Source organism: Notothenia rossii (genome assembly GCF_949606895.1).
Source record: "Notothenia rossii genome assembly, chromosome: 2".
Taxonomy (NCBI): Eukaryota; Metazoa; Chordata; class Actinopteri; order Perciformes; family Nototheniidae; genus Notothenia; species Notothenia rossii.
Window position 1 is genome coordinate 2427463 of NC_136904.1, and position 26852 is coordinate 2454314.

Sequence of the window (26852 nt, forward strand, 5' to 3'; positions counted from 1 at the left end):
CTGTCCAACAATATCAGTCTCATGAAGAAAGTTTTTTTTTTACGCTTATTCAAAATAGTAGAGAAACATACATTCTTGTTCTCAGGAGGGGACATTGACAGAGGATTACTCACAAAGTAGCTAAGCAGCAAAAGTAGGCCTACTTCATTTTATTTCTGGTAGAAGTCAAACTAGTACCGAGTCCAACAGAGTCAGTTTTCTTAAGAACTTGTGGTAAAACATATTTGTATCACTCGTCAAATATAGCAGGAATGAAGAGCAGCTGATTTGAAAAAACAAACTCGAGAGGCGGCGGAGTGACCGCAGTGCAGAACCGCTGTATAGTTTAAATCTCCTAACAATGTTGTCCATTTTAGACAAAGGCTTATTATATTTACAGCCCTTAATAACATCCATTTTCTGGGCTCAATATGTGTCTTGGCCGTTTTTGTGATCGCTAAATTCACCTTGTTTCCCTTTGTTTATAATATTATCACCGATTTTGTTTTGAAATCACTTCCGTGAGTTTCGCCCCGCCCCTCGCTCCAATGACCATTTGACCAGGGGTTTTCAAAGTGTGGGTAGGTGAGCCTCCCCTCAGAGAACATAAGAACAGCCGCGCCCCCCCTCCCAATTATTATTGTTGTTATTATTATTATTATTATTGTTGTTGTTGCTATAATGCAGGGGTATTCAATTGCATTTCAAAGAGGTCCAGTAAGAGAAAATGTAATTAAATGCTCTGTTTTCGCTGTCTACCTTCCGCCATTTGAAATTACTCCGACTGTTTCTCTCCTCTTGTCTCGTCTCTGTGTGTGTTTGAATCTATCGTGCTGACTGCACCGATTTGATTGGCTGAGTAGCGTCACCTCCTTAAAACATTAAACAATAACTTTTTAAAACCTTTTTATTTTTATGTTTTAAACATATTGTATAAAACTCCCCCACTACTTGGACTATTCCTTGCACCCCTCTAGAATAAGCCCGAATGGTCTCAACCATATTGCATCAGTAACGTGCACTTGTTATTATAACAAGATCGCAAGGACACTGGTAGCGATCGGAAAATTGAGTGTTGTTCAGTTTGTGTGTTGTGGAACATGCGTGTCCGTGCATGAAAATATACCACACACCCAATTACAATTGCATGTTCAATTCACTACCCTGGAAGTTCATACAGTTGTTAAAGTTGGAACAGCCTGTGGACAGCCGTTCTTCCTTGCATGTCAGTCGCCGACACCTTCTTACAGAGGACAGGCACATCTAGCTGCAGCACGACCCGTATATTTCCGCACGCCGTGTTCTCAAGACATCTTTTTTTTAACATTTTCAACATGGTGGATAAATCCTTATATGCTCCCGGTAACACACTGAACGTCAACTTTGCCTCCTTATTACACTCACCCCTACTTTAGTGGGAACAATGAGTCTGCGTCTTTGATGCACACAGGAATAAACGCAGATCATCCTCTGGCTGCAGCCTTGACCGGTACTTGCTTTTGATCAAAGTCAATGCGGAAAACCTGCACTCACACAGGTAGGTGGAGCTGAAGGGAATGAGCACTTTTACAGCCTTTTTGGCGAGGTGGGTTACTCGGTCTCCACAGACAGCCACAAGTGGGCAAGTGTCACTTTACTCGTCTTTTTCTCGTTCTTTTGTGTCTCACGCTGCGCCTCCCCTGAAGCTCTCTGGCGCCCCCCAGGGGAGGCGCGCCTCACACTTTGAAAATCGCTGCATTAGACCATTTAGTAAGGTAAAAAGCAAAAACGCCTCTCAGACGCTCTTCCGTTTACGTGTTTAATAAAGAAAAACAATTGGACGGTAGATACACGGATTGTAAAGTAACTAAGTACATTTACTCAAGTACTGTACTGAAGTACAATTTGGAGAAACTTGGACTTTACTTTAGCTACCTTGTACTTCTACTCCACTACAGTTCAGAGGTACATGGTGTACTAATACTCCACTACATGTATTTAATACCTTTAGTTACTTCACAGATGTGGATGAATGATGTGAAATATAATCAAGTGTTAAATCAGACTTTAGTTCCACCTGGAGTAAATTCACAAGCAATATACTTGTGAATATTCTGCAATATACAAAGTCATTCAAACTAGTTGCACCTTTACCAGCTTTGAGAACGCTTTAATGATCAATCATTATATTCAAAACATATATAATAATAAAATGTATTATCACAAACCAAAACATTTTCCCCAATGTATTATTATTATTATTATTATTATTATTATGATTAATGTAATTATTATTTATTTTAATACCGTTAATTTTTTCAATTTTTTCGCCACAAGGGGGCAGTGAATTGCTGTTGAAAAATAAATACTAAAATCCCATGATGCATTGCGTTCAATATAAATATATTATAATACATATATATAATATAACAATAGTTGAAACAAATTCTTGCTTTAGTAAAAAATAGTTTTTATATTACATTTCTTTACATATATTTTTTCAAGGTAGTTTTTTTGATTTAATTATAAATTATATAATATTTTTATTTGATATATTTAATTATTATTTATTTTCTTATTTATTTATTTTTACATTCTTTTATTATTATTATTATTTTTTTTTCTTATTTTCTTATTTTACCTCTTATTTTATTATATTTGTTATTTGAAAACACTATTATATTAACAATAGTGTTTTCAATCACAAACATTATTTTTTCCAAGATTTGTATATCTTTCATTATTATTCTATTTAACTATTTTTAAGTACTAATGATTTTTTTTTATTATGTTATTATTTTAATTTTTTTGTCCAATAACTGTTTTGTCCCTCGGTTAGTTGTCAGTATACCGTCATTCAAACTAGCTGCACCTTTACCAGCTTTGATAACAATCAATCAATCAATCAATCAATCAATCATTACAAAAAAAGTATTATTACAAACAAAAATATTTTCCACAACTTTTAAAATCCGTCTGACCCGTCTCATCTTTTTATATCTATTATTATTATTATTGTTATTATTATTATTATTATTATTAATATTTTAATTTATTTATTTTAATAGCGTTCGTTTTTTCTATTTTTTTCACCACAGGGGGCAGTGAACTGATGTTTAAACAAAAACTAAAATCCTATGATGTATTGCGGTGGTCCGTTTCTAGCTTCCGGTCTAACTTCCGGTCCTCAGTTACCAACATACGTTGATGCAGATTTTATACCGAATGTAATGTTTTCAAGAGACTTTAAAAACACATACAAAGAGTTAGTTTATCCTAGGAGGTGATTTATCCGTGCTTTTATCCGTTAAACCGGGTTTTTGTTGCCTCCCGTTCTTTGCAATGTGGTTCTTCGTAGCTTTTTATAGAACGTTGCAGATCGGTAAACATAAGTAAAAGCATTAAAGGGAGATTAGTGTGTTTAACGGAAGTGTTTTATCTTTTATCAAGGAGAAGAAAGACTGAGGAACCAGGACGAAAAGGAGAGAGAGGTAACATCCTTCTGTGTGTGTGTGTGTGTGTGTGTGTGTGTGTGTGTGTGTGTGTGTGTGTGTGTGTGTGTGTGTGTGTGTGTGTGTGTGTGTGTGTGTGTGTGTGTGTGTGTGAATACATTTTTTTTATTATATATGTTTTATAATAATTGATCATGAAAGTGTTCTCAAAGCTGGTAAAGGTGCAGCTAGTTTGAATGACTTTGTATACTGCAGGGTAGCTCGTGAATTTACTCCAGGTGGAACTAAAGTCTGATTTAACACTTGATTATATTTCACATCATTAATCCAGATCTTTAAAGTAACTAAAGGTATTAAATGCATGTAGTGGAGGAAAAGTACACCATTTACCTCTGAACTGTTCTAAATGTAGCATTACATAGAAATACTCAAGTAAAGTGAAAGTACCTCTAAATGGTACTTAAAATGGACCTATCATGCTATATCTGAACAATATATTGTAGGGCCATACCTATACAAAGTATATAAATATAGTTTTTTTTTCAAAATACCAAACAGACCCTACATGTTAGCCATGCCTCATTTCGCTCTATTTGCTCTTTCCAGCCCTGTTTTTGCAGAGGGCTGATTCTGTGAGCTGCAGCTGACCACGCCCCGTGAAGGAGAAGGGAGCGTGCTTTGAGATCAGCTGCTGGGCTTTCAGAAGAGGGGGAGCAAAAGAGATCTCCTTCCTCTGTGTTTTATTCTCATATGATTATATAGAGTCATTATTCATTTGTTTTAAAGCTCAATAAATAACAAAGAAGACCTTTTGATGATTGGTATCAGATCTGTTGCAGCCCCCTTTTTTTGAGATTTGGGTATGGAAGAAAAGAGAGAGGGTTGTGTTTTCTGACACTTGGTGAGTTCCCTGACACACCGGGGACACAGGTTCATGTATAAAGACGTACACAAGTGTATTTTGCATGATAGGTCCCCTTTAAGTTCAGTTCTTGAGTAAATGTACTTAGTTACTTCTCACCTCTGCTTTGACCCTACAAAGTAGCTGTAGATTTGTTGTGTTGTGTCTGTCGGTTGTATTGAGTTGTCTTGTTTTGTGTCAGCTGTAGTTGTGTTGATTATTTCAGAGACACAGCCGGAGAAGGAGCACTGAGAGCAGCATGGAGGAGAACAAAAAGACCTCTGGAGCTCAGGTCAGTGTGCACTTCATCACAATATATTCCTAACACTGTTATCCCCAAATGAAAGATCACAACCTGTTTAGAAAATACAATATGAATGCACAATATGGTTAGATATAGGTTAGGACGTTGCTGTATACGATATGATAATACTTTATTGGTCAGATCAAGTCTGAAATGTGACTTGCATCACAGCAGCTCCATGTGTAACATCAACATCAACAAATATCAAGACACAATACATGAAAAACAAACAACAAACATGTAACATAACAGCAGGATCAGTGAGAGACAACCTGCTCAAAGAGCCTTCAGCGTGCTTTTGATCTGGATCCAGCTCTGTGTTTACTGAGAGGACTGACTGGAGCACAAAGGATGCTTCAGTCTGACTTTATTGAATCTCCATTAGATGGCAGCAGTTCATATTCTCTGTTCAGAGCATGCTTTGGGTCCCAGGTGATGTTGTTGGACAGCCTCTCAGGTTATTATGGTCTGCTGAGTCAGAAAGTCTCTGACAGGGTGGACCAACAATCTTTGAGCAGATTTTTAACAGGTGGAGCAGTTTTGATTTTAAAGCTGTTGACAAACACTTGCAGCAGCGTTCTGAATCAGCTGCAGCTTTCTAATAGATGTTTTAGTGAGACCTGTGAAGACACCATTGCAGTAGTCCAGTCTACTGAAGATAAAAGCATGGATAAGTTTTTCCAAATCCTGCTGTGACATTAGTCTTTTAATCCTAGATATGTTCTTTAGGTGATAGTAGGCTGATTTAGTAACTGTTTTAATGTGACTGTTGAAACTCAGGTCAGAGTCCATGACTACACCTAGACTTCTGGCTCTATCTGTTGTTTTGAACATTGCAGACTGAAGCTCAGCGCTAACTTTTATACGTTCTGCCTTGGCTCCAAAAACCATTACCTCAGCTTTGTCTTTGTTTAATTGCAGAAAGTTCTGACACAACCATTCACTGATTTGTTCAATGCACTTACTCAGTGTTTTAACTGGAGCATAGTCTCCTGGTGAAATGGTTATGTAAATGTGTGTGTCATCTGCATAGCTATGGTAAATCTGGCTGGAGCCATACGAGAACGCAAACGAAACACATTCGATATCAAAAAAGTATTCAGTCCACACGCAATAGGCACCAGAAACGTGTCCGTTCACACTAGACCGCTCAACATGCTGGAGAAGCTGTAGTGCATTTGCCGGGCCTGTAAGTGGCGCTATACTTCCGCCCCAAAAGACACCAAAAGCAGCGAAGAACACCAAGCACGGTTGCCATGGTTATCTGGTTGCCCTTATGTTTATTCTCCGCGGTGGATTTAGCAACATGTAGTGCAGTGGTGGGGAGAGAGCAAGCGGCAAACTCTGGGGAAGAGCCGTCGGGACGCTAATGCGAAAGTGCCTCAAACTGCAGTTCCTCTAGTGGCCAGTAGGAGCAGTCTGCAGAAGGGAGCAATTTCCATAGACCCCCATGTTAAAATGCCCAACTTTAGAGCAGAATTAAACATGTTTACATCGTGGTTCAAAAAACCATATTCTCTGTATAGTTAGATCCCCCCTTCATGAATATGGATTGGGGGGGGTGACTTTTTCTCAACTCATCTGATTAATTAATATTAAGCCTTAAAGCTTTTGCATAAATTAGGGCGTGGTCACTTTCATGGACATGTCTCACTGTCAGCTAACAGCAACTTGTCCACTCTGCTAGGCTACAACCATAGAGGCTACAACGTTAGTTAGTCATAGTACTGTACTTGACCCTTTAGCTTTAGCCGTGTTCGTGGTGATTGTGCATTTTAAGGAATATTGTTACAAATACCAGACAATTAAAATATTGTGCTGTGCGCTTGAATGTACAGAACTTTCAACAAGTCTAAAATGATAATATTATACATGTCCCGTTCGCAGGTGTTTGTGTGCTTGGTAGCTTAGCTTGTTACTTATTAGACAGCTAAGGACGTAACCATTTATACTATATACATTTTAGTTTATGATTCAGCCTTGGGTAAGACTTATAGTCTATGGCTATGACCAGGGGCGCCGCCAATGATCTTGGGCCCCATGAAAAGATATCACATTGGGCCCCACCACCAGGCACAGGCCACGCCAACCAAGCACAAATGCTGTAACCACACCTCCAGAACCCAACCGACTCATTTATGCTTTAAATAACTACCTGTACAGGCTTGTTGCATCTATCTTGTAGTCCAATACTTGCACAATATTTACTGACACTGAGCTGTGAAAATATAACACTGCGCAGACTGCAAATTCTACTACAACATTCTGCTGCAGTAGAATTCACTATTTTATATAACACTAACATTCCTGACAATAGATCTCAATAGCCATCTTTTATGGTGTACATGCCTTTTTAATAACATTTTTGAATGGAACATTCATAAATCAAAATAAATATAACTGAAATATACATGACCACTTCAATTAAAATAATGTGAACATTAACACCAATATTATCATTTATAAAATGCTATAACCAAAAAAATAACATAAGCAGCAGATTTTGTAATTAAATATACCAACTACAAAATAAGCGGGTATTAAAGTGTAAACGGACAACAAAACGGAAATGGAAATGAAAAGGTCTGATGGTGGTGTTAAATCAGAGCAAAACTGGGTGACATACTGTCGCCCTTTAGTCCCTCTCTCTTGTCTTTCTCTCCTTTCTTTTCTTTTTTGAAAGCCTGACTTTGTTAGTCGTTGAGACATCGTACACACGTAAGTGCTCGCATCCCTGCCTCACATGCTCTTACTCTGCTAGAAAGAGCGGTGCCGCACAGCGTTTGGAGACAGGACCAAACCATTACATGTAAATAGAGGGGGGTATACAGAGGCTTTGGATAATTAACTTTTCGAACAAAAAAAGTGAAATGAATCGTAAGTTTAGTGAGTACATTATCAATATAATGTTATATTAATGTTAATTATTGTTGATTGATGAAAGGTTACTTAAGCATTTTTTCTTAATGTTCTACAATTTTTGGGGCCCTTAGAATCGTCCTAACTTCTCACCCCCTTAATTAACATGCATATTAGCAGTATATAGGCTCTTTATTAGTCATTATAAAACACTTATCAATGCCTTATTCTACATGACCATATTCTACAAGTACTATGCCATTAGTTGAGTTTTTCCTCAATAACCCTCTAATTAGTGCTTATTTATTGCAAGTAAGGAACTTGTTACATGAGTTTTTGTCTTAATATGCTCTGCTCAATATGGGCCTAATAAGGCAGTAGTACCACAAGAATAGTAATTCTACCATAATAACACTTAACAAATATGATCTATTCTTATGTAACAAGACGTGAAACTATAAGTGTTAATTGTGCCTAAATAATTCAAAATTAGGTATTTATATCTAAGAATATGTGTTGGCAGGGTTCGTATGGGTGCTGGAAGTCCTTGAAAATGCTTGAAATTGTACGAGGTGTTTTCAAGGTTTGAAAAGTGCTTGCATTTTGGGAATGGTGCTTGAATTTGGGATAAAGTTCTTGAAATTGTACATGCTTTACTTCGCTTTTTAGATAAAAAGAAAATAAAGAAGTTGGAGCGCGCTTAATTGCTTCGTTTTACATAAAACAGCTCCGCTCCGGCCTTCCCGCGCTATGCGCGTGACCGGCAAGTGTTTTTGTTACGTGTGACCTGGGCATTCTGATGAGAGTGATAGATGACAGTATGCCAGGATGTTGCAGTTTCAACGAGCGTTGGCTAGCAGAAGACAAATACAAGCCATGGCTAAGATGAGGGTCAAGCCCATGAGTAGCCAAAAGTTTGCAACAAATAACGACGACGAGCCACATGAAAGGTACGTCGTAGTAGAGCATTTTAGATTAGGCTAACGTTGCATGTTACGTTTGTTTAAGCTAACGTTGCATGTTACGTTTGTTTAAGCTAACGTTAGCAAGCTGAATAGCGAACTCGATGAGGGATAATAATAATTGCAGGGGACAATCATTTCAGAGGAGCGTACCTATGTTATGTGCATTACAGTCGCCATCCTGTGTTGTTCAGAGGATGAAGCACTCACGGCATTTCGTGTTATCGTCACAAAATATAATCTATTGATTTGACACAGAGCGATTTTAAAAGCAATTTATTTCTACTGGTAGTATGTTTCGTGCCTAAACCAAATGTGACTTGCTCTATTGAAATTACTCACATTGACCCGAAAACACATTTTTGTTTGTATTACTGGTCTGGGGGAAGCTCGCGAGTGTGTTTGTGTTTGTGTACCGGGAAAACACTCAAAAGAAACAGTAAAACTACATTTTGTTTTAATCCCATGTAATTGTAGAATGAACACAGTCTTCCTTTGAAGATGTATGAGTCAGGTGTCTTGAGTAGTCAAAATTACCTACAAATCATTGTACACATTTGTAAATATTATTTTCCACTTGTTACCATTGTGAGTCTATTTCTATGCAGCTCTGCGTGATTGTGTGGCTACAATTCAGGCTAATACGCTACCAGAGGTGGAATAATTAGGTCTGAGTAATTTCCCGGAATAAATTATCAGCCCTCACCAACTCTTACAATACAAATGCAAATATTTTTATTTTAGAAAGTAAAATCCTTTCGAGTCATCCGTCTCAAGCCTAAGTCAAGTAATGAATACCAAGTCAAAGTCAAGTCGAGGATTTTATCAATGTTAGTCAAGCAAGTCTCAAGTCCAAAAATATGCGACTCGACTCAAGTCATGTGACTCGAATTCCCGACCTTTTGTATTTACTGTGTTTAGAATGTTACTGTATCTAATATAATACAAGTATAATAAACTCAAACAGTTAGTAAAATTAGTATTCCGTTAACTCAATGTTTATATTAAGTACGTTTCTATTGTTATTTGTATATGTATTTATGCTTTTTAGTTTTACTTTCTCTCTTTCTTTGTCTGTCTGTTCTAGAAACCGAAAGAAAGAGAGAGACGTCACAGCTGTCAACAATGTGACAAATCCTTTATAACACCTGGACATTTAAAGTGCCACCTGCGTATTCATACTGGAGAAAAACCGTACAGCTGTGAAGACTGTGGGACAACCTTCACCATATCAAGTAATCTCAAAAAACATCAACGTATTCACACTGGAGAAAAAGCGTACAGCTGTGAAGAGTGTGGGAAAACTTTCACTCAATCAGGTGCTCTCAAAAGACATCAACGTATTCACACTGGAGAGAAACCGTACAGCTGTGTAGGCTGTGGGAAATCTTTTGCTCAATCAGGTGCTCTCAAATCACATCGCCTTATTCACACTGGAGAAAAACCATACAGCTGTGAAGAGTGTGGGACAACATTCACTACATCAAGTCATCTCAAAACCCATCAGCGTGTTCACACAGGAGAGAAACCGTATAGCTGTGAAGAGTGTGGGAAAACATTCACGACATCAGGTAATTTTCAGACACATCAACGAATTCATACTGGAGAAAAACCGTATTGGTGTGAAGACTGTGGGAAAACATTCATTTCATCAAGTGCTCTCAAAACCCATCAGCGTGTTCACACAGGAGAGAAACCGTACAGCTGTGAAGAGTGTGGGAAAACATTCACGACATCAGGTAATTTTCAGACTCATCAACGAATTCATACTGGAGAAAAACCGTATTGGTGTGAAGACTGTGGGAAAACGTTCACTTCATCAAGTGCTCTCAAAACACATCAGCGTGTTCACACAGGAGAGAAACCGTACAGCTGGGAAAAGTGTGGGAAAAACGTTCAGGACATCAAGTGAACTCAAAATCCATCAGTGTTCACTCAGGAGAGAAACCATAGTGGTTTTAAGAGTGTGGGAAAACGGTTTCTCAAAATATTCACCTTAACCGGTACCGGGGGGAAAACGCGTCATCTGCAGGAAACAGCGTCTGAGGGCATCTTAATATTCAATAAATTATTAATGTTTTATATTCATGTAATGGGAAGAAACTCAGCTAACAGATCTTTTTTCTTTTACTTTTTTTTTTAAAAACACAAAGTTAATGCTCAGCCTCTGAATTAGCCACGAGCGGAATAATACTAACGCATTACTGCACAGAAACTCACTCATAACACCCTTATTACTTATCTTAACTAAACATCCAACATATCAACTAGCTTCGTGAGATTACACAGAATCGATAGGTACATACATCATCCCTCTATGATAACTCGCAATGATATTAACAAGAACTGACATCAAAACATGTGCCGCTCGGTAGCTAAAAATGGCAAAATGGCTTACCTTTGTCGTTGTCTGGTCTAAAGTGGTCTTCAATGGCATTAAAACGATAAAAACGCTGCTGAAGGTTAATCCATAGGTTCATCAAATGTGTCTGTGTCCCTTTGAAATGATTTCTGATCATCCATTAGCAATAAACCTGCTTTTCCGTTTCCAGATGTCAGAGCGAGAGATAGGTTCTCTCTCATGCAAGACTGCGTGCGCATAGCTCTCTTCTCAATGGTAGCGTGTGTGTGTATGTGGAAACCCCCCTTTGATTCTCTTGGCTCTAACGGTCAAAAAGAGATGTCCATCACCAACATCGACCAATGGGTTCCAGAGAAAGGTAAAAACGGCCATTTCCACCCAAATCACCTCGGAGGTGGAGTTTTTTTTTCTAAACCTCTCTAAAAAGGTCAAATGTCCCTTGTTTTGTATCAATCTTGATACAGAGTACTTATTATATGTTGTACCCTAACCCTTCCTAAAGCTTTTAGTCTACCTTTCCATCATCCAGTATAGTTGTCACTACAAGTAAAAAATAATTTTTGGACGTGTCTGTCCAAATTCTTTTACTATGTTCAATCTGAATTTTCTTTAAAAATAAAAAACATCTATATTGATTCTGACTTTTCCACATCCAACTCACAGGTTTATCATTACTTTTGGAAAAAAGATTATTATTTGTTCTCTTTTAGAAGTGTAGTTATTATCATTTGTTCTGGAAATGTCATTTTCGAGCCTGAGACCTGAGAAACAGGCTCAGGGCTTAACAGGTTAAAGTTCATGAGCCATGCTGCATAGTTTTTGAACAACTGAGAGCCAAGCTAGCTGTTTCCTCCTCCTGGTGTCCTGAGATCTGTAGTTATATTTTAACTTGAGTCTTTCTGAATTGAAGTCTGACTAACAGACGTATATTCAAAGAGTCTCGTTTTATGTGCCAGGACAAGCCCTGAGGTCCTCCTCTGCTTTTTAAATATCCCTAAATTCCCCAAAATAAAATGGGTGAGGCTTTTATCCACTACGCTCCCAAACTGTGGAACACCAGGAAATGTCAGAGAGGCTCAGTGGACATTTCAAAACGCCAGCTAAAGACACATCTCTTTAGATTAGCTTTTTATTAGCAACTCCCCACTTTAAATGGTCTTTTAGTCTTTATTATTTACCTACTTTTATATTGTTTCATTTATGATATAGGAAGGGTTTTATCTTATATTAGTTATTTAACAGTTTCAATACCAACATTTATTTTCACGTTGGTTTCTTTATATTTTAATCGTTTAACCTTTATTATAATTATTATGTTTTTATTACTATACTTTTTTAGTTTTTATTTCTGTTGTACATATGTTCACTTTATTTTATAGGGTTTCATATTGTTGCATATATTCACTTTTCTTGAGTCTTATCTTTCCGAGATATTTCAATGTATTTCATTTATTATTATCATACCTTTTACAATGTTATATGTTGCTGCATGTATCTGTAAAGGTCTTAACATCTGAGGGGACTTTCTTGTTGTTTATTTTTAACTTGTGATGTGTCGCCATTTTGTAAAGCACGTTGAGCTGCATGTGCTGTATGAAGAGCGTTGTATAAATAAAGCTTTATTATTACAACAGTTTTTTATGTTCTGACCAGAGTTCACACTATGCCAACACAAGGCCACAGAGATGCTGTTTCTCCAATTGAATTGATGTTTGTAATGATTCCTGAACTATGAAGAAATATTTTACTATGCTGTGTTCAAACCATGGATTTATATCTCAACTGCTAGCCTCGTTAATATGTATTGAAGTTATTTAGTTTCACTGTTCATTAATCTGCAGACTAGTTTCTCCAATAATCTGTTTGGTTAATAAAATGTTGTGACTTTAAATTTCTATTGGGATGTTTTTGATAGTTCCTGTTGAGTTAGCAGTCTGTTCTGGGTTAAAGTCGAATTGTCCAAAAATCAGCTCCTATCGTCTATTCCTATCCACTATTCCCAGGGTTAATGTATTTACTTGTGTTTACCGATCAGGCACGTGGTATAAAAAGCTACGAACAAAGAACGGGAGGCAACAAAAACACGGTTTAACGAATAAAAGCACAGATAAATCACCCTCCAAGGATAAACTGACTCTTTGTATGTGTTTTAAAAGTCTTTAAAACACATTACATTCGGTATAAAATCTGCATCAACGTCTGTTAGCAACGTGTAGCTTCTGAGGACCGGAAGCTATAAACGGACTGCCGCAATTTATCATGGGATTGTAGTTTTTCTTTTAAACATAATTTCACTGCCCCCTGTGGTGAAAAAACTAACACTATTAAAATAATTAATAATTACATTATTATTAACAATAATAATAATATATAAACATGGGACTGGTATGACAGATTTTAAACATTGGGAAAAATGTTTTGTTTATAATAAAAGGCTTAAAACACATCCAGTAAAAGATAGGATAAAACACCAATGAAAAACAGCAACAATCTCACCTCCTCCGACGCCCCAAAAGCCTGTCGGAAAAAGTGAGTCTGTAGCTGCCCCTTAAAAACCTCCAGTGAGACAGAGGCTCTCAGTTTCTGGGGGAGTTCCTTCCATAGGGGCCACCGCCTCAAAGGCACGGTCCCCCTTAGTTTTTAGCCTGGTTCGGGGACCCTTAAGAGGCCTTGCTCGGAGGACCCCAGGGTCCGGATTGTCCTGTGATAGTGGATAAGGTCGTTAATGTAGGTGGGGGCTTGGCCATGGACAGCTCTATATGTGTAAACCAATACCTTACATTGGGTTCTGAGATGGACAGGGAGCCAGTGCAGGGCAGAAAGGATCTGAGTGATGTGGCATGTTTTTTTTAGACCGAGTGAGTAATCTGTCTGCAGCATTTTGGACCTGTTGTAGCCGGTTTATTGATGTTTTGTTGAGGCAGGAGAACAGAGCATTACAATAATCAAGCCGGGATGAAATAAAGGCATGGATAGCCATCTCCAGTTCTGCATTGGATAGAAAGACCCTGAGCTTGGAAATGTTCCTGGGGTGGAAAAACAGGTACGGGTCAGGAGTTTGATGTGTTTGTCTAGTAGCGTAGACTGATCGAAGGTTACACCAAGGTTTTTTATGTTTGCCCTAACGTTACCACTAGCGCTCTGTCCACACGGCTGCGTGCGTTATCTTTTGCCGGCGGGGGGGCGTGTCTGAAACTCGACCAATAACCAATCACATGAATCTCCCGCCCCGGACACACAAGCACGCGGTTTGATTGGCTAGAGCTTGTACTGGCATATGATTCGATTGGCTGACGCTTCCGTCGAAGCTTCAAAAGTTGAACATTGCTCAACTTTCGTCGCCAGCAACGCGAGAAAATCTACGCTTCGCTCCAACAATGCAGTTTGGTGAAACGTGACGTCACCCCATTCAAAGTGAATGGGCAGAAGCGTTGAAGCTTTAACGCACGCCGCTGTGTGGACGGGCCGTAAATGAACCCAGGTGGTTTGCTAAATTAGAGGCGATGTTATCAGCCGCTGAGATCAAGACTTCCGTTTTTGATGCATTGAGCTGTAGGAAGTTGCTTGACATCCACTCCTCAATTGCAGACGGACATGTAATCAGGGTTTTGACGAGTTTGAAAGATCAATATATCCAGCTATCATCTGCTTAACAGTGATACGAGACAGTCTTGAATTGTTAATTAAGGGGCCTAATGGGATGTAAAGGGCCAAAAGAAGGGGGGCTAAAACAGAACCCTGGGGCAGGCCGCAGGATAGCGGACTGCTGTGTGATGAGAATAGAGGTATGAGGCAAACCACTGGAGGGCAGACCCTGAGATGCCTACCCACTCCCTCAGTCTATATAGCATGATGGCGTGGTCCACTGTGTCAAACGCTGCACTCAGGTCCAACAACACCAGAACCACGCAAACACCTGCATCCATCATAATGCCATTGAAAACCCTGATGGATACAAATAAGAATTAAATGCATTATTGTTTTCAAACATTTTTACATAAACTTGAAAACAATATTTGTTAGGGAATAATTCTCCTGGACTCCTAGATATCGAACCTTTTTGCCCTTTGACGTTTATGACCAACCCTGACGTCTGTTATCTCCCTTAAGGAATGGGGCTGCTTCAGCCATATGTTGTTCCTAGTTTCTGACCGGGCAACTCTCGGTCACAAATGGTTTATTGTTGTGAGAACGCTGGAACACTTCCTTCTCGGTGTTTGTGGACTCCAAGGTGTGTAATCTTCGAGGCCATAAGTGTCAGACGCAAGTAATTCAGTGTTCCCAGCTGTTTAGGCTATCTCCTCAAATATGTTGATTACTCTCTGTGAAACCAGTTAAAAGGTCTAGCGAGAGAGAGGCGCTTCAGAATTCTCCGGCCGATACTCCTAAATAAACCATCAGTGTTTTATAGGGATGTAACGATATACCGAATATCGCGGTAAACAAACGGCTCAATACCGTCATATATATATATTACATGGTTCATTCCTCACCTTATTGGAAAAAACTGTACTGTTTTTGTTTGAACAGCAGAGGGCGCCATAATACTAGACAAGAAGACAGACTCCCATCATCCTTTGCGTGCAAGCAAGCGTGCTCTCACTCAGACCCAACGAGAAGATGGAGAACGAAGTTGTAGACGAATGTGTTGACCAACAATTAAATAAAGAATGTGAAATTGAGGATGCTCCATTGAGTTTTAAAGCTGATGTGTAGCAGCATTTCGGTTATCCCGTTTCAATAAATGACAATGGTGAAAAGCAAATTGACAAACGCAAAACTATTTGCAAATCCTGCCGGACAACGGTCAACTACAATTCGGGTAATACATCGAACATGAGAAGTCATTTGTCAAATCGCCACCCAGAAAAGCTCCGACCACAACAACCTACTGTGAGTAAAAAGCGTAAGCCGGGCCAACTGACTCTGAAAGAAGTATTTGGAGCCCCACTTCCCCCTAACAGTCCAAGAGCTAAGGAAATAACAAGATGCATCGGTGAGTACATGGCCAAAGACTTAAGACCGTTTTCTGTGGTCGACAACAATTTAGGAGGTTAGTTAATACGCTGGAGCCCAAGTATGCCATTCCATCACGGCCCTACTTTAGTCGAACAGTGCTACCAGCTCTGTACAAAGAGACTAAAGCTAAAGTGACACAAAGCCTCAAAGAAGCAGAGGGCATCTTAATAACCACAGATGGGTGGACTTCATGAGCTACGCAGAGCTATATTACAGACAGTCACAGCTCATGTTATGACCAGCGAATGGGAAATGAAAAGTTTTTTCTTACAGACGCGGCCTCTTTTCACATCACACACTGGACTCAACATAGCTGAGGTGTTAAAATCTGCTGTTTTGGAGTGGGGGCTCAACATGACGAGCAACAACAATCAAGGTATTGCTGTCGTAACAGACAATGCACGGAATATGGATGTAGCGATGAGAGAGGCTGGACTTTCCCCACAATAATAGAACAAAGCATGGCACAGTGCGATGAGGACTCTTCCACCATCGCCCAAATGAAGAGAGCCATACTGAAGGACTTCACAGACAGATACCAAGGGGAGCCAAACAAGTTTCTGCAAGAAAGCACTGCGTTGAACCCCCGGTGTTCCGGATTAACTTGTTTCCCGATCAACTTGTTTCCCGATCAACTCGTTTCAGTGGGGTGCGTGGCTTTCGACTGAAATACACATTTCGATCGCTTTCTTCTGTCGTTTACATAAATCTTTTGGTATATTTAGCTTCTTAGGAACACGGTGATGCACATCCAGTACCGATGTGTGAGGTTGTGATTACGATGGCGATATCCGGACACGAACAGCGAGGATTACAACAAGACAAACGAGTTGCTCGAATAAATCATTTAAACCGGCTATTGTTGCCAGACTTATTACGGAATATCGTTGTTAATGTCCAAGTCCATCTGTGGATACCTTCAGACAGCCTCCAAGTGAAGCACACGGTGTTACTCACAGTTTGAAAGCAGCGTGGAGAAGTCTTCATCTGTCTTAAACTGTGATCCTCCCAGGGAACTGGGACCCGCCCACGTTAAAATGTGACCCGCCCAGGTTAAATTGTGTTACGATTTCTGTGGCTATCTACCAGCGATCATGTTTAATATGAAAGACTACCCACACATGTATCCCTTATAAAAACGGTATTGTGCAGCACTTATCCAGATAACATGTGACTGTTACCTCGTTTTGCAAAGATAGCAGCAGCAATGCCATTGGGGATATTTAGACTTTAAAATGCTGCTTGGTCATGAGAGTTGGTGTCGGCAAACAATATTACGAATCCTCTATTCAAACATAATATTCAATGTGCATCGACATGAAAATAACCAAAAAGTTCATGCTGGACTCAAACCCGAGTCCCAACAGTAAAAATCAATCATGCCCTGCGCGTTACGAGTGCGCCACGAAACATCACGTCCTAACAAATCACCACAGCTCATTTTGTTACATTAACATTGTCAACAAGTTCTAGAAAAATGCAACCCGACCATCATTTAGAATGTGAGCGAATGTATGTACACTTTAAGCCATATAATAAACATATTATAGGAGGCATTTGATTAGAAATAGTATACTGACTGAGGTCTGTATCAAGCCTCATTAAGACCCACAGACATCAGATATCCTAGTTTATCAGCCTGCGAGCCCACATTATGTTGTGATAAGTGTTAATTTTACATATAAATGCGTTCTAGTGCAAACATTAACTTCCAATATGCAAATCAGGCCATGTGTTTCGTGATATTTGCCATGCAACATTATGCTGTACAATATAATATTTTGCCTCTATCTATCTCTATAATAATATACATTGGGGATATATAAATATCCCCAATGACATTTCTGCTGCTATCTTTGCAAAACGAGGTAACAGTCACATCTTATCTGGATGAGTGCTGCACAATACCGTTTTTATAAGGGATACATGTGTGGGTAGTCTTTCATATTAAACATGATCGCTGGTAGATAGCCACAGAAATCGTAACACAATTTAACCTGGGCGGGTCACATTTTAACGTGGGCGGGTCCCAGTTCCCTGGGAGGATCACAGTTTAACACAGATGAAGACTTCTCCACGCTGCTTTCAAACTGTGAGTAACACCGTGTGCTTCACTTGGAGGCTGTCTGAAGGTATACACAGATGGACTTGGACATTAACTACGATATTCCGTAATAAGTCTGCCAACAATAGCCGGTTTAAATGATTTATTCGAGCAACTCGTTTGTCTAGTTGTAGTCCTCGCTGTTCGCGTCCGGATATCGCCATCGTAATCAAAACCTCACACACTGGTACTGGATGTGCATCAACGTGTTCCTAAGAAGCTAAATATACCAAAAGATTTATGTAAACGACAGAAGAAAGCGATCGAAATGTGTGTTTCAGTCGAAAGCCACGCACCCCACTGAAACGAGTTGATCGGGAAACAAGTTAATCCGGAACACCGGAGCTGTGTGTATTGACGGAACCGCACTAGCTATCAGCCTCACACGGTCCTGGCTTCGATATCCCATACTGCACTCCATCACATCACTTGACTCATAATCCTCCGGTCGAAAATGAGCGCCACAAACGACCGCGTTTTTCGTCACAGACGCAGCATTGAAGTCCCGTCTCTATGTCTGCACAAAACGAACCCAGGACCGAAAGCTAACTAGCTTTCTTTTCCTGTTAGGGAAATAGTGGACTCGATGTCCTGACAGGCTGGTATTTGTGCAACCTGCACAAACACAACTGCACCATGATTACAAATGGTGAAATACAATGTAAAACTACTGAAAAATACCAGCTCCTTAAAACACAACCGCTCTACTCAACGCAACTACTACTATACCCGTGGTCAGAGAGCGGAGATGTGTCCCCTGTGTGATGTAATATGACGCGTTTGACGTGTGACCTTAAAAAAAGCCGTTTTTAAGAGCAGAGCTCAAAATTGCTCCTTTCCCTCTGAATTCCTGCCCTTATGTCTCGTAAAACATATCAAATCCTGCATTCACTTTTTTAAATTGTAATTTTCAAGCAAGTTTAAGCATAAATGTAGAAAAAATAAAAACCTGCAAGATGCTCTTTAAGGGGAACTGGGGATATGTATCAGCTGCTTGTGTGACAGTCAGACAGTGAATGCTTTAGAGAGGCCGCTGCAGTGTGAGCTAACCGGGAGCTAACGGGAGAATAAACTCCAACTCCCGTTGGGGAGCAAATCAGCGATGTAAACGGTGACGTCATGACGCAGCATTGGCAGCTCTGGGCGGTGTGAACAGAGCGGGAGCAGAAAAGGGAAACCGGAGCTGAACCTGAAAAGCTCCCGCTCGGAGCTAGAAAGGGAAAAGCGCTGGTGTGAAAGCCGCAAAAGAGGTCGCACCGGAGATGCGATGGACACACTGCAGCATCCACCGGGAGGCGCTGGCGGTGAAGAAGATGCCTGATGGCTTGAAGTCTTTGCTGGACTCTGCTGTGAAGAGTGTGAACTTCATAAAGGCCCGACCGATGCAGTCTCGCCTATTCCAAGTGCTCTGTGATGAGATGGGCAGCGAGCATGGCCAACTTCTGCTCCATACAGAAGTAAGATGGCTATCAAGAGGGAAAGTCCTTTCAAGGCTTTTTGAATTGCACAGAGAAGTCCAAGTCTTCTTACAGGACAAAAACTTCCCCTTATCTTTATTTTGTAGGCTTCAGTAAATATCTACAAACAAAGAGTAGATATTTACTAAAACCATTTAGTGCTTCACATAATAAAATATACAACGGCTGTAACCTGACATATATTATGCTGTAGGAGCTGTAGGTGTGTGTAATAAAGTGTGTAGATGTCATGTAAAAAGCAGTGCCATGATACGTCACTATTTCATCACGTTTTCAATTTAAAAACTGCCTTTTTTGTGTCTAATGGGCGTTTTTCACACGTTTAATAATTCAAAACGCTGCTTCTTACATTGTGTTTTATTGTTAGACAAATCCCTGTTTTCTTATTAAGTCTTAAGTGGCCTACAGGTCTAAGCTCTGGTTTTACATGTGGGCACGGGGTTCATCACCCAGGTGTAATTTATATTCAGCTATGTTCAAAGTCACTTTTAATTTGACATTATTTATAAATGAAGGGTTTAATAATTTGACGGTTCAGTAACGTAAAGAGCAGTGCCACAATACTATATTTCAACATGTTTTCAAGTTAAAATATGATCTATTTTGTGTCTAATGTGCGTTTTTTAAGCATTTAATTTAAAACGTTGCTTTTCACAATGTTTTTCATGACAAGATAAAAACAAGATCTGTTTTTTGGTCATACAGAGTTCTTCACACTGGTCTAGTGGCTTAAGAATTGTTTTTACATGCAGGGGCCTGGGGTTCACCGCCCAGAACATCTGTCTCTCTGTTAAGGCTTTAATATTTGACAGTTCAATGAAAAGCAATGCCACACAAAGTCACTATTTCATCGTGTTCACAAAGTTAAATCAGCTTTCTTTGGTGCGTTTATTGTCAGACAACACCTGTGTTTTCATATATCTAAAACACTTCACCGTGGACTAGAGGTCTAAGACTTGGTTCTGTTTGCGGAGCCCACGGTTCATTCCCCTGTCATGAATTTTATTGTTTAAAACACCACTTTTTCCTGAGTTTTCATTCGATATGGAGATAGGATCTGTTTCCTGATACATCTGTTCACATCTTTGTCTTCAGCTATGTTCGTTCATTTTCTGTTTTCAAAATCTGTCTTGAATATATTTGACTAATCCCTGATCCCGCCCTCTTTAAGGCTCTTCTTATCAATAGCCAAAACCTTCCTCTGTCATCGAGGGTCTTTTACCAGACGAAGGCTTTTCTTTGGAAATTACTTCCGAGAGGTCCCTCCCTCCTCTCACTCAAAGATATTTTGGTCATTAAGGTAAAAACTAAAAAAAACCTTTGCAGTTCCTTTTCTGTTCACTAGTTTAAAAACAGAATATGAGAGGAAGGTACACAGTCTGTTTGGATGTAAGTGGGTAGTGGTGGTCTAATGGATAATGAGGTGGGCTGTGAGTTCAAATCCCACCTGGAACACCACACTTCGCGTCGGGCCGAACCACGCCCCTTAGCTGTGATATAATGAGCATATACCACGGCCTGTCGTGAGCTATTGCTTAAATATATATGATAATACTTATATATATAATATGACAATAGTTGAAAAAAAGAATATATTTAATTCTTAATTTGATCATTCTTGCTTTATTAAAAAATAGTTTTTATATTACATTTCTTTATATATTTTTTTTCAAGTTAGTTTTTGTGATTTCATTATATATTAGGCTATATTATATTTTATTTGATATATTTAATTATTATTTTCTTATTTTAATTATTGTTATTTAAAAACACTATCATATTAATAATAGTGTTTTCAATCACAAAAAACTAAAAATACTTTTCCCAAGATTTTTATATCTTTCATTATTATTTTATTTGAATATTTTTATTTCCTAATGAATTTTTTATGTCCGTCAGTTAGTTGTCAGTATACAAAGTCATTCCAACTAGCTGCACCTTTCAGAATCAGAAACAGGTTTATTGCCAGGTGGGTTCGCACATACTAGGAATTTGACTTGATGTCATGGTGCATACTTAAAATATAAAAAACAAGAAATGTATTATAGAACAAAAAAACCTTTTGCACCGTAATAAAATATAGTTAAATAGCAATACAAATACAAATAAACCAGCTCTGATAACACTTTAATGATCAATCATTACAAAAATGTATCATTACAAACACAAACATTTTCCACAACTTTAAAATCCGTCTGACCCGTTTATATATCTATTATTATTATTATTATTATTATTATTATTATTATTTATTTTAATAGCGATAGTTTATTATATTGTTTCACCACAGGGGGCAGTGAAATTATGTTTAAAGAAAAAACTCTAATCCCATCATGCATTGCGGTGTGCCATGTTCCGGCAGCTACCAGAGGAAACATTCAAATTAGTCCTGAGACTATTTAATCAAATCTGGAGAAACGGAGTCTTACCAATGAGTTGGAAAACGGCCGTTATATTGCCATTTAATAAGCCAGGGAAGGATCCTGCTAATCCCAATAATTACAGACCCATAGCATTAACATCACACTTATGTAAATGGCTGGAGAAGATGATAGTGCATAGACTATCACACGTCTTAGAACAGAGAGGGTTAATAAGTCATTTTCAGAGTGGTTTTCGTAAAGGAAGATCCACAATAGATGCTTTGATTAGAGTAAGCAATGAGGTGGAAAAGACAGTGAAAATTAAAGAGGTTATGGCAATAGTATATTTTGATATTGAAAAGGCTTATGATTCTATGTGGAGGGATGGGTTGCTCATCAAATTGAGTAGAATGGGTGTTGGAGGGAGAATGTATAACTGGATCATGGCTTTTTTATCAGACAGAACATTCAGAGTTAAAGTAGGGGCAGAGGTTTCAAAAGAGTGCAGTATAGAAAATGGTATTCCTCAAGGGAGTTCAATCAGCCCGATATTATTTAATGTTATGATAAATGACATTTTTAGTAATTTGGATGGATGCATAAAATCTGCACTATATGCAGATGACGGGGCCATATGGATACGGGGAAGAAATGTTCCATATGTGTTTGAAAAAATAGGGAAAGCTATAAAGAAAGTGGAGACGTGGTCATACAACTGGGGTTTCAAGCTGTCAGCAAGCAAATCTTGCTTTATGAAATTTACGAATAAACGCAAGATGGAGACTGAGAAGCTTACATTATATGGAAAGCCGATGAGTGAGGTCAATGAAGTTAAATATCTGGGGCTATGGTTAGATAGTAAATGTACATGGAAAACTCATATTAAACATTTGGAAACAAAATCCAAAAAAGTGTTGAACCTATTAAGAGCAGTGGCTGGATGTGACTGGGGGGCAGACAAACAGGCATTAATCGACATCTATCGGGCAATTATGAGGACAACACTGGATTATGGGTGTTTAATATATGCAGCAGCAGCACAAACGTCATTACTAAAAATTGATAGGTTACAATATAAAGTGTTACGGTTGTGTATAGGTGCAATTAAGTCAACCCCTACTAATGCAATATTAGTTGAAGCAGGAGAGACTCCATTGGAGCTAAGAAGAGAGAAAATTGCTCTTGCTTATTGGGTCAGGTTAAAAGGAAGTGGGGAAGGAAATATCACAAACAAAATACTACAGGAGTGCTGGGAATATTCTAAGTTTCAGGGGCGTGGGTTTGGATGGACAAATAAAGAAAAAATAAGGACATACGGCATGAGTTAGAGTTTTCACCATCAAATCCATTCAGTAGTGTACCCCCATGGCCCTTTCCAATAGTAAATATAGATGTGAGTATTGTAGAAAAGAAAAGAGAGTGGCAAATAAATGAAGTACGACTCAAAACAAGTTTGTACCTCAGGAATAATTATCACAATTACCTCAAAATATATACAGATGGTTCTAAAAACAAAGAAGAGTGTGTCGGAATTGGTATATATATCCCAGAATTTAAAGTGTCAATATCAAAAAGAGCATCAGACCAACTTTCAGTGTATACAGCAGAAATGCTGGCAGTAGTAATAGGATTACAGTGGGTGGAAGAGGTCAGACCAGACAGGGTGGTGATATGCACAGATTCATTATCCAGTTTACAAAGCATACAGTCAACAACAACTGCCAGAGAAGACATACTCATAGAAATCAATCACAGCCTGTTAAGACTTCACAGAAGCGGCATAGATCTGCAGTTCTGCTGGGTGCCTGCGCATGAGGGGGTGAAAGGGAACGAGTGTGCTGATAGATTAGCAAAAAGTGCACTACAAAAGGAAATCACATTACCAGTTCAACTTGGAAAAGGAGAAGGAAAAGCAGTTATTAAGAAGAAAGGGATGGAGATCTGGCAGAAAAGGTGGGAGAAAGACCAGAAAGGCAAAGAATACCATCAAGTGCAAAAGACAATTACAATTAATATTTATAAAGAAAGAAACAGAAGGGAGGAAGTAATGATAGCTAGGCTCAGACTAAATCACACTGCATTAAATGGTACGCTGTATGTCATGGGGAAAAGTGACAGTGACAAGTGTGGGAACTGTGGAGTTAGGGAAAATGTGGAACATATTTTATTACATTGTGTCACCTATAGAGTTGAAAGAGGGAAATTAAGGGATACAGTTTTAGAGGCAAAGAGGGAGTGGAATGTAGCGGGTATTCTGGGAACAGAAGGAGAAGGAGTAAGAGCTATCAGAAAAGCACTGTTCACCTTTTTGAGGGAAACTGGGATAGGGAAAAGAATTTAACAGTAGACCATGGATGATTTGTTTTTTGTTTTGTTTTATTTATTTTATTTTATTTTATTTTATGGTTTTCTTTTTGATATGCTGGTTTATTAGAGGACTGACATGATGATACACACTCGTGTACAGTAGGTGGCGGTATGCAACCAAAAGCTGTTTGCGACCCGCCATTAAAAAAGAGAAGAAGAAGAAGATGCATTGCGGTGGTCCGTTTCTAGCTTCCGGTCCTCAGAAGCTCCACTTTGCTAACAGACGTTGATGCAGATGTTATACTGAATGTAATGTGTGTTCAAGAGACTTTTAAAACACATACAAAGAGATAGTTTATACTTGGAGGTTGATTTATCCGTGCTTTTATCCGTTAAACCGTGTTTTTGTTGCCTCCCGTTCTTTGTTCGTAGCTTTTTATACCACGTGGCTGATCGGTAAACATAAGTAAAGGCATTAAAGGGAGATTAGTGTGTTTAACTGCAGTGTTTTATCAAGGAGAAGAAAGACTGAAGAACCAGGACGAGGAGGAGAGAGAGAGGTAACATCCTTCAGAGACAGAGAGAGAGTGTGTTTGAATGACTTTGTATACTGCAGGGTAGCTCGTGAATTTACTCCAGGTGGAACTAAAGTCTGATTTAACACTTGATTATATTGCACATCATTAATGCAGATCTGTAAAGTAACTAAAGGTATTAAATACATGTAGTGGAGTAAAACTACACAATTTACCACTGAACTGTTCTAAAAGTACAAAGTAGCATTACATAGAAATACTCAAGTAAAGTAAAAGTACCTCTAAATAGTACTTAAGTTCAGTTCTTGAGTAAATGTACTTAGTTACTTCTCACCTCTGCTTTGACCCTACCAAGTAGCTGTAGATTTGTTTTGTTGTGTCTGTCGGTTGTATTGAGTTGTCTTGTTTTGTGTCAGCTGTAGTTGTGTTGATTATTTCAGAGACACAGCCGGAGAAGGAGCACTGAGAGCAGCATGGAGGAGAACAAAAAGACCCCTGGAGCTCAGGTCAGTGTGCACTTCATCACAATATATTCCTAGAACTGTTATCCCCAAATGAAAGATCACAACCTGTTTAGAAAATACAATATGAATGCACAATATGGTTAGATATAGGTTAGAACGTTTCTGTGTACGATACGATAAAACTTTATTGGTCAGATCAAGTCTGAAATGTGACTTGCATCACAGCAGCTCCATGTGTAACATCAACATCAACAAATATCAAGACACAATACATGAAAAACAAACATGTAACATAACAGCAGGATCAGTGAGAGACAACCTGCTCAAAGAACCTTCAGCGTGCTTTTGATCTGGATTCAGCTCTGTGTTTACTGAGAGGACTGACTGGAGCACAAAGGATGCTTCAGTCTGACTTTATTGAATCTCCATTAGATGGCAGCAGTTCATATTCTCTGTTCAGAGCATGCTTTGGGTCCCAGGTGATGTTGTTGGACAGCCTCTCAGGTTATTATGGTCTGCTGAGTCAGAAAGTCTCTGACAGGGTGGACCAACAATCTTTGAGCAGATTGTTAACAGGTGGAGCGGTTTTGATTTTACAGCTGTTGACAAACACTTGTACCAGGTAGCATTGCAGTACTGCAGAACAGACACAATCACAGATGTAAAGAATAACAGAAGAATTTCTCTGCTCGGCCAAAAAGACCTAAGGCGAAGGATAAAATAAATTATTTGTTTTGTCCTTTTGCACAGATAATCAATGTGATCTTTGCATGACAGCAGACGGTCAATCATTACACCCAAGTATTTGTATGAAACTCCCTGCTTGATTTAATCTGTATGGATGACAATGGGGACTTTATGGGAGTCAGATGGTGAGCCAAAAACGATTTCCTCAGTTTTCTTGGTGTTGATCTCAAGAGCATTGTTATCAGTCCACTCAACCACCTGATTTACTGCCTGTTGGTGCAGCTCAGGGTCGTCTGTGTTACTTAGCAGAGATATTATTGCAGTATCATCAGAGTACTTAATTATGAATTGATGTGGTGTGTTGGTACGACAATCATCAGTGTAGAGCAGGGGTCTCCAACACGTCGATCGCGAGCTACCGGTAGCTCGCGGGCAGCTTTTCAGTAGCTCGCCGCTCGCGGGTTCACAGACTGTGTAGAAAAAATCCGACGAGAATAAAAGCACCTGAATCAGTCCGTGTCGCTGCGGCTCAGACACACATGGATTTATGTTTCAAATATACTTGCGTTATTGTCATGTCAGGTTTTTGGTGGATTTAATCAAGTCTTGGAGTATGAATGTCCTCTTGCTATTTTCAGTTGATAAATACTTTTGTAAAGTTTGTGAAGGCAGGAGGAAAGCTTCCATTTTCAAAGTGCTTTACAAAAACATTCAGACATTAACCTGTTAAACCCAAAGGTCCCTGCCGACGGAGACCCTGTTTTTTTTTTCACGACACTGTGTCTCAGGGGATCTTAATATTTATTAACCTACTAATGTGTTATAACAGATTAACGGAAATAACTAACTAACTGACGATACAAACAATATTTACCAATACAAAACACAAGTCTCATAAGAAGCATCTAAATTACCCCTTAGCGAAAAATGCTCACGGAGATTGGCACAGAACTCAAGATAAAAGTACCCTTATTACTTATCGTAGCTGCACATACAAGATATCCGATTAAAGCTGAGGTTCCACAGATTATTTAGGTATATAGTATCGTCACTGAGTGATCCAAACTCGCGACAGGGGAAGCAAACACAGACATCA

The 26852-nt window shown here is 39.0% G+C and overlaps 1 protein-coding gene and 1 long non-coding RNA gene across 8 annotated transcripts in view; one reads left to right on the forward strand and one right to left on the reverse strand.

Moving 5' to 3' along the window:
- Nucleotides 1-3063: 3063 nt before the first annotated feature.
- LOC307028189 (uncharacterized protein) overlaps nucleotides 3064-26852 on the forward strand; it is a 55142-nt gene continuing 31353 nt past the window's right edge. The window contains exons 1-4 of one of the 7 annotated variants that reach the window (XR_013804873.1): nucleotides 3064-3241; nucleotides 3409-3449; nucleotides 4017-4311; nucleotides 25046-25111. Coding sequence is in view for 2 of the 7 variants with exons in the window: in XM_079663005.1 (XP_079519131.1) it covers nucleotides 19184-19378; nucleotides 25046-25111 (261 nt within the window). In the remaining 5 variants the exon portion in view is untranslated. Of the gene's footprint in view, nucleotides 3450-4016; nucleotides 4312-4537; nucleotides 4580-17926; nucleotides 19379-23192; nucleotides 24630-25045; nucleotides 25112-26852 lie in introns of those variants that run through there. The other 6 variants (XR_013804872.1, XR_013804875.1, XR_013804874.1 and 3 more) reach the window with 6 other exon arrangements.
- LOC307028197 overlaps nucleotides 11488-26852 on the reverse strand; it is a 32776-nt gene continuing 17411 nt past the window's right edge. Inside the window, exon 2 of the long non-coding RNA XR_013804890.1 lies at nucleotides 11488-12262. This is a non-coding gene — a long non-coding RNA (uncharacterized lncRNA). The remainder of the gene's footprint in view (nucleotides 12263-26852) is intronic.